Source organism: Prionailurus bengalensis, chromosome C2 (genome assembly GCF_016509475.1).
Source record: "Prionailurus bengalensis isolate Pbe53 chromosome C2, Fcat_Pben_1.1_paternal_pri, whole genome shotgun sequence".
Taxonomy (NCBI): domain Eukaryota; kingdom Metazoa; phylum Chordata; class Mammalia; order Carnivora; family Felidae; genus Prionailurus; species Prionailurus bengalensis.
In genome coordinates, this window is record NC_057350.1 from 31,056,299 (window position 1) to 31,065,000 (window position 8,702).

Below are 8,702 nucleotides of genomic sequence, written 5' to 3' on the forward strand. Positions count from 1 at the left end.
CACAATTACTTGGATCCCTGATGAAGGAACCCTTGGTAAACAAACAAACAAACAAAAAACAATTAAAAATACTAAAACACTGATACAGTATCCCCACTACTATTCTTGGCTTTCTTAAACACTCCTTAAAAAAGTGAGAAATCTTAGCAAGTCTGTGTTTTCTGATTTGGGGTTCAAGTATTATGTAATCTGTAAGTTATAATTAAACACTTTTTAAAAAAAATATTTATTTATTTTTGAGAGATAGGGGATGTGCCCAAGAGCAGGGAAGGGACAGAGAGAGAGGGACAGAAAATCTGAAGCAGGCTCTGCACTGACAGCAGAGAGCCCACTGCAGGCCAAGAACTCATGAACTGGGAGATGACCGGAGCCAAAGTCAGACGCTTAACTGACTGAGCCACCCAGGCTCTCCTAATTACTTTTTCTTATTAAAGCAAGATATAAAACGCTCTGTCACTCTTTCCCCCATGTTGTTCCCTATATAATGAATTTATCTAACGTGAGGTAAAATTTGCCTTAAGGTATAACTATGTTTGCTGAATGTGAAATTATATTTCTATCCAGGTGATATAGATATTGTGGCATATATCTCTTAAGTTAAAAATTCAACAAAGTATTTTACTGTAGGAAAGGGGTACATAAGGAGTGGAAAAAGCACCAGGTTGAGAGGCAGTGTTCAAGGTTTGAATTCTGATTTTTCTCTTATTAGTAAAATGACGTTGAGCAAATCATTTCACTCGACTAAGGGTCAGTTTCCTCATCTGTAAAATGACAATTTCTGGTTCAGAGGATTATTCTGAGTATGCTATGCAATAATGGATGTGTATTTTTGTGTTTTGTTTGTTTGTTTGAACTGTGAGGCAACATACAATTCATTATTTTTTTTCCTCAACGACAAATCATATATCATGGATAATATAAGTATCCTTTTATAAAACTTAGAATACTGGGGCACCTGGGTGACTCAGTTGGTTGAGTGTCTGACTTTGGCTCAGGTCATGATCTCGTAGTCTGTGAGTTCAAGCCCCGTGTCAGGCTCTGTGCTGACAGCTCGGAGCCTGGAGCCTTCTTCGGATTCTGTGTCTCCCTCTCTCTCTGCCCCTCCCCCACTCGTGCTCTGTCTCTCAAAAGTGAATAAATATTAAAAAAATTTTTTTTAGAATATGGTTTTCATGTGTGTTTGATCCAGAGAGGCCTTTATAGACACTCAAGATTATCTTCCTCTCTTTTAGCTTTTGATAAAAATTCAGAGTGCTGTGAAGCGACTTTACTAAGTTAAATAAGAGCCAGTAACAAAACTCTAAGCAGAATTCAGTGTTTTGAGATGAATTAGAAATATCTGCTAAATATTTTCCTGCATCTGTTGAGGGGATCATATGGTTCTTATCCTTTCTTTTATTAATGTGATGTATCATGTTGGTTGATTTGTGAATATTTAACCAGTCCTGTATCCCAGGAATAAATCCTACCTGATCATGGTAAATGATTCTTTTAATGTATTGTTGGATCTGGTTGTCTAGTATCTTGTTGAAGATTTTTGCATCCATGTTCATCAGGGAAATTGGTCTATAGTTCTCCTTTTTAGTGGGGTCTCTGTCTGGTTTTGAAATCAAGGTAATGCTGGCCTCCTAGAATGAGTTTGGAAGTGTTCCTTCCATTTCTATTTTTTGGAACAGCTTCAAAAGGATAAGTGTTACGTCTTCTTGAAATGTTGGTAGAATTACCCTGGAAAGCCATCCGGCCTTGGACTCTTGTTTGTTGGGAGATTTTTGATTACTGATTCAATTTCTTTACTGGTTATAGGTCTGTTCAAATTTTCTATTTCTTCCTGTTCCAGTTTTGGTAGTGTATATGTTTCTAGGAATTTGTCCATTTCTTCCAGATTGCCCATTTTATTGGCATATAATTGCTCATAATATTCTCTTATTATTGTTTGTATTTCTGCAGTGTTGGTTGTGATCTCTTCTCTTTCATTCTTGATTTTATTTATTTGGGTCCTTTCCTTTTTCTTTTTGATAAATCTGGGTAGGGGGTTATCAATGTTGTTAATTCTTTCAAAGAACCAGCTCCTGGTTTTGTTGATCTGTTCTACTACATTTTTATTCAATCCTTGTATCCGAGAGCTTAGCATGTCACGCATAAATAGGCTAACTGTAGGAAGGATTATTTTTATTAGACATTAAATAGATTAAATACATCACCAGCACCTTTTCTGAAGCCATCATAAAATTTTTTTTTCATGTTTTTAATTGGCAAAGTTAAGCAAAGAAAGTTTACATGCACTGTTACTCTTGTATGCATTTTAGCCCAAGACTTGTCCTCCTAAACTGTAAATGTAGCTCATAAGAAAACCCTACTAGACAAATGTGGCAAATTTGCAGCCTTGCAATCATTTAGATTTGGTTGACCCTTATATCAGTAAGAAATGAGATATTCATCATGTAATCAGCCAATATTTCCTGAACTCCTACTAGGTTCAGGTGTAATAAAACTAAAAATAAATAAAGTAATAAAATAGATAAAAATAGATAAAAATAAAATAATAAAAATAATAAAAAATAAGATGTAATAAAAATAGATAATGTGTATTGTGCTTTCTGTATCCTAGTTTTATGCATTTTATGTGTAACGTCTCCTTCAAAGTTCACTTCTACTCCATGAGGTAGTTGTTATTGTCAGCACCATTTTGCTAATGAAGAAAATGAGGCCCAGGGAATTTAAGTATCTTGTCCACTTTTACCAGCATAGGAGGAAGTAGACTCCTGGATTAGAACTCTGGCCTTTGGCTCCTGAGACTGTCCTCTAAACTACTCGGTTATGCTACTGGATGTTAAAAGCTCTGTGTTAGGGGCTGAGGATATAGCAATGGGTGAAGCAGACAGGATCTCTGCCTTCATCAAAATAAACAAATACAAAAAGTAAGCAAGTGCAGAATGATTGTATAGCAGTAGGTTTCAAGGAGAGAGTAATTACAGTTTTCTAGTATAGAGATGGAAAGCTTCAAACAAGACTTTGATAAAGCTTTCCTAACAACTTATGACATTGTAACTCAGCAGAAGTTTAAATGAAAACATGCTGACAATAAAGTAACCATCATTATTGGATGATAGAGGATCACGGATAGCTACGTTTAGTTGGCAAGACTCTTTCATAGACATTGCTTTTTGTCACGCAAAGCTCTATAAAACAGAGCTATTATTAGGTCTTACATTGCAATGAACATAAGCTATTATTCTTTTAGCTAAAGCCAGAAGTAGAAGAAATCTGATTATACTCATCTTCAATGCAAGCCTAAAAAGTTTGTTTTGTCCTGAAAGCAATAGGAAATCACAGCTAGTTGTGAGCAGACAGAACCAATTAAGGTAATATTTTTAAAATACAGCTTTATCTGCGTGATATATGTGAGGAAGAAAATCAATGTGATCAGTCAAAAGCTATTGCAAAATTGTGTGAGTGAAATAACAAAGGCCATCAGTGAAAATCAAGAGGAAAGATCAGATATGAAAAGGATGATAATAGCTTTGTTCTTCTTATGTAATCATAAACTCTTAGAATCTAATAAGCATATTCTTATGAAAGCATTTCAACAGATTCATATTAAAATTTTATAATTCTTGGGGCGCCTGGGTGGCGTAGTCGGTTAAGCGTCCGACTTCAGCCAGGTCACGATCTCACGGTCCGTGAGTTCGAGCCCCGCTTCGGGCTCTGGGCTGATGGCTCAGAGCCTGGAGCCTGTTTCAGATTCTGTGTCTCCCTCTCTCTCTGCCCCTCCCCTGTTCATGCTCTGTCTCTCTCTGTCTCAAAAATAAATAAACGTTAAAAAAAAATTTTTTAATAAATAAATAAATAAATAAACTTAAAAAAAATAGAAGTAAGCAAATAAATATGTGTGAAAGAGCTGAGGATGTGCATTTCCAAAACCACTCCAGGGCATGTTGATATTTTAAGAGTTAATATTACTAATTAAAAAAAAAAACCCGGCTCCTTCTTAATTCTTTCAACCAGGTGTTTGTGTCAATTGGCCAACAAATAAGAGAAAAAATGCCTTTTTTAATATATTTTAGCTTTATATTCAAGATGCCTCTAAATTAAATCCGATATTTAAATGCAGCATAATTTACAAAATGATACAACTCACTGAGAAACCGAAATATACACTATTTCCTTATTATCTAAGAACTACCACGGAAAAGTTCAAAGTGCTTTTAATGCCTTTTATAGTTTTGATGCAGTGAGAGATGTATATGTATATAAAGTATCGATCATTGATAATCAAACCGCAAGAGGTCACATATGAACTTAATGATCTTATTAGTAAAACCTTAAATCTAAGCAATTACACTTTGTGGTGGCATATTACATGTGTATGTGTACATGTGTTTTGTTTTAGTTGAAATACAGGGGCGCCTGGGTGGCGCAGTCGGTTAAGCGTCCGACTTCAGCCAGGTCACGATCTCGCGGTCCGCGAGTTCGAGCCCCGCGTCGGGCTCTGGGCTGATGGCTCAGAGCCTGGAGCCTGTTTCCGATTCTGTGTCTCCCTCTCTCTCTGCCCCTCCCCCGTTCATGCTCTGTCTCTCTCTGTCCCAAAAATAAATAAAAACGTTGAAAAAAAAAAAAGAAATACAGTCACAAAAGAGAAGAAATGAAGATGAAAACAGTGTTATCTTAATATAGCTGGAATGTTATTTAATAAGACCAATTCGTATTCTACACAGGTATGACATCAAAGATGATTATACTCTGAGAATTAAAAAGGCCATGAGTACAGATGAAGGCACCTATATGTGTATTGCTGAGAATCGGGTTGGAAAAGTGGAAGCCTCTGCTTCTCTCACAGTCCGAGGTAAGAAACATAAGATGGGAAATACAATTGAATCAGCAGACTAATATTTGGTTAAATTGGTAAGTGAACTCCCAGTCAAAATAATAGCTGATACTTTTCTATTGTTTTTTACTAAAATGTATAGATTTTGTGTCCTTTCTATTATTAATTGAAATAAAATTACTTTCAAATTTGGTTCAAAGGGATGATTATTTGAAGCGATTTTTTAATTTAATGAATAATAGTTAATATGGTTTAAAAGTAAATCTTAAGAGTAGAAAAGATTTATACTAGTCTTCGTGGTCCCACCGCCTTGAAGTATTTACTGCTTTTAAGTGTTACAGTTTCAAAGGTACTCTGTTTTCTGTTTACTAGTTTGTCGGGTTTATACTAGTAGAGTACTACTTTGAAATTCGTTTTATTTCAGCATCCAAGAAGCAATTAAAAACAATAAAACTGGTACTGCTTGCAGGGTGGAAAATGGATACAAATGAGCTACCGCATTGAGAAAATCTGATTGAGAGAGTGATTTGTGAAGTTCATTGGCCTTGAATAACTGAAATAGTGTGGCTCCTGTAACAACTTTCACTTTCTGGGAAAAGTGTCATGCACTTTTTCATTCATGGGAATAATATTCATTTATAGACTCCCTGGAATTGGTTAGTAGTGAAAGAAAGCAGTACTTAACCCTACAGTGAGGTAGAATGAATCAACTGTCTTCCTGGTGGTGCCTGTTGACTCACATGAGTACATTATATAGTCCCAGCTACCAAGTGGTACCATGTGGACATCTACACTTACTCTTGCCAAAGAGACATCACCCACCACATCATTTACACTCACGGGATTTCAAACAGCGATAGGCAAGCACGTCCTCTGATCTCTTTCCACCTTTCTCCCACCACCCCAACTGATGGCTTCTCTTCTCATCCTTTATCAGGTCAGCTGCATGCTCGCACCCTATAACTGAGAGACTCAGTTATATCTCATCCTGTTTAGGCACACCTCCTACCTTGTGTAGCTGTACTCCCAGAAGTTTTCACAGACGGGTGAAAAGGTTTGGAGGAATTTGGCTTGGTGAGAAATGTGTCAGGGATTCTCATGTTGGTCCTCCATCTGGACCAAAAATGATTTTTGCTGACCCATGATTTCAGCATCAAACCACTACAAGACAAACAAGCAAACAAACAGAACCCAAAACTTAACTTCCTTCAGGTAACTATTAGGAGACATGCACTTTGAATGACATGGAAAATATTGATGATTTCCATACTTTCCAATTGCTCCATTTTTATCCCACTGAATCCATTTTTTCCTCCCATCCAGACATTCTAGCGTGAACTTAGATACAGAACAGATTTAGACAAAATTGGCAAGCTAGTTGTTTAAAAACATTTCCATTCCTCATTAGTTAACAGATCATAAAAAGCTATGATCATATAACAATCAAATATATACACTGATTATATATTATCAAAATCTGATAGTCTTTGTAAGCCACTTTACTATATCTAATCTACATTCCCTGTAGGTGATTCTATATTAATATAGATTTGTGTGCTAGTCCTTTGGGAAAACAATCACTTGACCAAATTTCCCCCAAAGCTTATTTATTTGTTGTTTCTTAAGTGAGTGGGGGAAAAAAATAAACAACCCCACAAGAAATGTTCCATATTAAAAAAAAAATATATATTTGCTGACTAAACATAAATGGTGAGAAAATGTGAGGAGTTGTTTGTTTGTAGAAGCAGCAGTTCTTTTTATCCTTGAATGCTTGGCTGAATGAGACATGAAGTGGTCTGTTTGCTTTAAAATATTTCCCAGCTAATTGTTTTCGTAATTTGTTGAAAGTTTCAGGTTTAACATTTCATTTAACAAAGCATGCTCCTCTCGCATGGATGTTTAGAGCTAACTTAAAAAACTAATAGAGTTTTTTTGTTTTTAATAGGATTTTTTTTAAATCAGCAAACCTTAAATGGTCTCTCCCCTAATCTGTGTCCTGTAGATGGATTAGAGAGTTTAATCTGTGTGGTATGTATTTATTACTCATCTAAGACTGAATGAACCTCAGCAACAGGGTTAAAGAAAAAAAATCTCCATAAGACAATAGAATGTGGAGTAAAATATTGTTTAAAAATATTTTTTACCATTAGGAAAAGCAGTTGGAACTTCTCATGCTAAGAGGTTAACAGGAGAAAACGCATATTATCTATGACTTAATTTTTTTCTGTGCTCATTTTTCTATGCACGTACATGAAATGGTTAGCCCTTCCCTGGATTGTTTTATTAGAACAGGGTCAACCGACCCAAGAGGCCACATCCATTTTCATCCATTTAATGCAGGGACACAGTTTAGTTTAATTTGCTGATTTTGAAAACATCCACCTGCTGGGGTTTTTTTCAAGATAAAATGTTGCTATGTAACAAAAACAAGAAGTTTAATTGGGATGTTTCTGCTAAAATTTTATCATGATATTCAATTGGGGAAAAAGAAAAGGACTTTTGTAGTCAAAATCTGGAACACAGATTTACTCAGTTGTTTTCCACTTCAAAATAAGGTGAAAATAGACTATAAAATTAAATTTAACAGCAAGTGGCTCCCTTTGCTGACTTGAGGAACATAAAATTAGAAAGAAGTAATGCTAAACAACAACCAGCCTCCTAGCATTTATATTCTAATCAAATAATTCATGATCTAAGAGAGCTTGTTTAAATGGCTCCAGAATGTGTTAACACAAACTGCATATTTGTAAACATTTTTCCCCATTTCAATTGCTGAAATTGGCTTTGCATAGATCAAGACTTCACTGGAAAAACTGTCTTGCTTCTAGGGCAATAAAACTTTTTCCTTTTTGAATTACCCTAGACTAGGTGAAAGAGAAATATATTTTATTTTTTTAAACCTGATTTTTTACCATGGTTTCTTCTTTTTCTCTCTTTATTATCATAGACTCAAAATGCCTTTTCGTTTCTAAATGAAACATTGTGTTTGAGATTTAGCCTCAGGTGACACCTGAAAATGCAAATTAAAAATGAAAAGACAAAGTTCTTTTCCTACTGGATGTTGATAAATTAAGAGATATATATTTCGAACGAGGCACAACTTTATGATTTCGTCTGATATCTTGTTCTTGGTTGTTATTTTTTTTTGTGCACCTCCCCCCAAGATTGGAAAGAAATTGTGCATTGGGCAACGTTCTTCTTTTCTTCCTCTTGCTATGGGAACACATCATAGACTGTAGGACACATTAGAGCTTCACTGAGCTAGAATTTTCATCCTGCTGCTATAATTGCTTTGCTCTTCTTTGTATTATCTTAATCCCCCTTTTAATAATAAATAATAATATAAGGCATGCATCTCCTAAATAGGCAGCACCATATTGTTTCAGAAAATGCACAAAGCTAGAATCATGGCGTATTGGTTGAGTTAATGAATGCCTATAAATATGGTTTCAATGACTATATCCATCTCATCATGTCCAATGAGACATCATCAAGACAAAACTATGTTAAATTCTAGAGTCACATTATATATGCACTAGAACTATCCACTAGGATGTGGGTGAGACACTTGTTTGTCACTAAAGTTTATATTTTGAATGTAAGAGTTCATAAAAGTTCAAATGCTACTAAATATATTTCTTCTTCATTGGAATAATGGCACCATATATTTTTTATATTTTTCCATTGCTTTTATATAAAGTGGTTTACTATCTAAATTTATTTGGCATTATTCTTTGTAAAGAAAGTATTATTAAGCCCATGTGTGTCTCTTACAATTGCTGTGCATTAATAACAGGGCCAGCCTATTACTAATGATGTTAGTGATTGAAAGTTATGGTATAATAAAAAAATAATAATAATTTGTTGAAGCAGCAGT

At 35.1% G+C, this 8,702-nt stretch overlaps 1 protein-coding gene across 19 annotated transcripts in view; it reads left to right on the forward strand.

Annotated features, from left to right (window-relative positions):
* Nucleotides 1–8,702, forward strand: part of ROBO2 (roundabout guidance receptor 2) — a 1,723,333-nt gene that overhangs the window by 1,574,258 nt on the left and 140,373 nt on the right. For all 19 annotated transcript variants that reach the window (XM_043593855.1, XM_043593853.1, XM_043593859.1 and 16 more), the window contains one exon: nucleotides 4,716–4,843. In XM_043593855.1, the coding sequence (XP_043449790.1) occupies nucleotides 4,716–4,843 (128 nt within the window). The remainder of the gene's footprint in view (nucleotides 1–4,715; nucleotides 4,844–8,702) is intronic.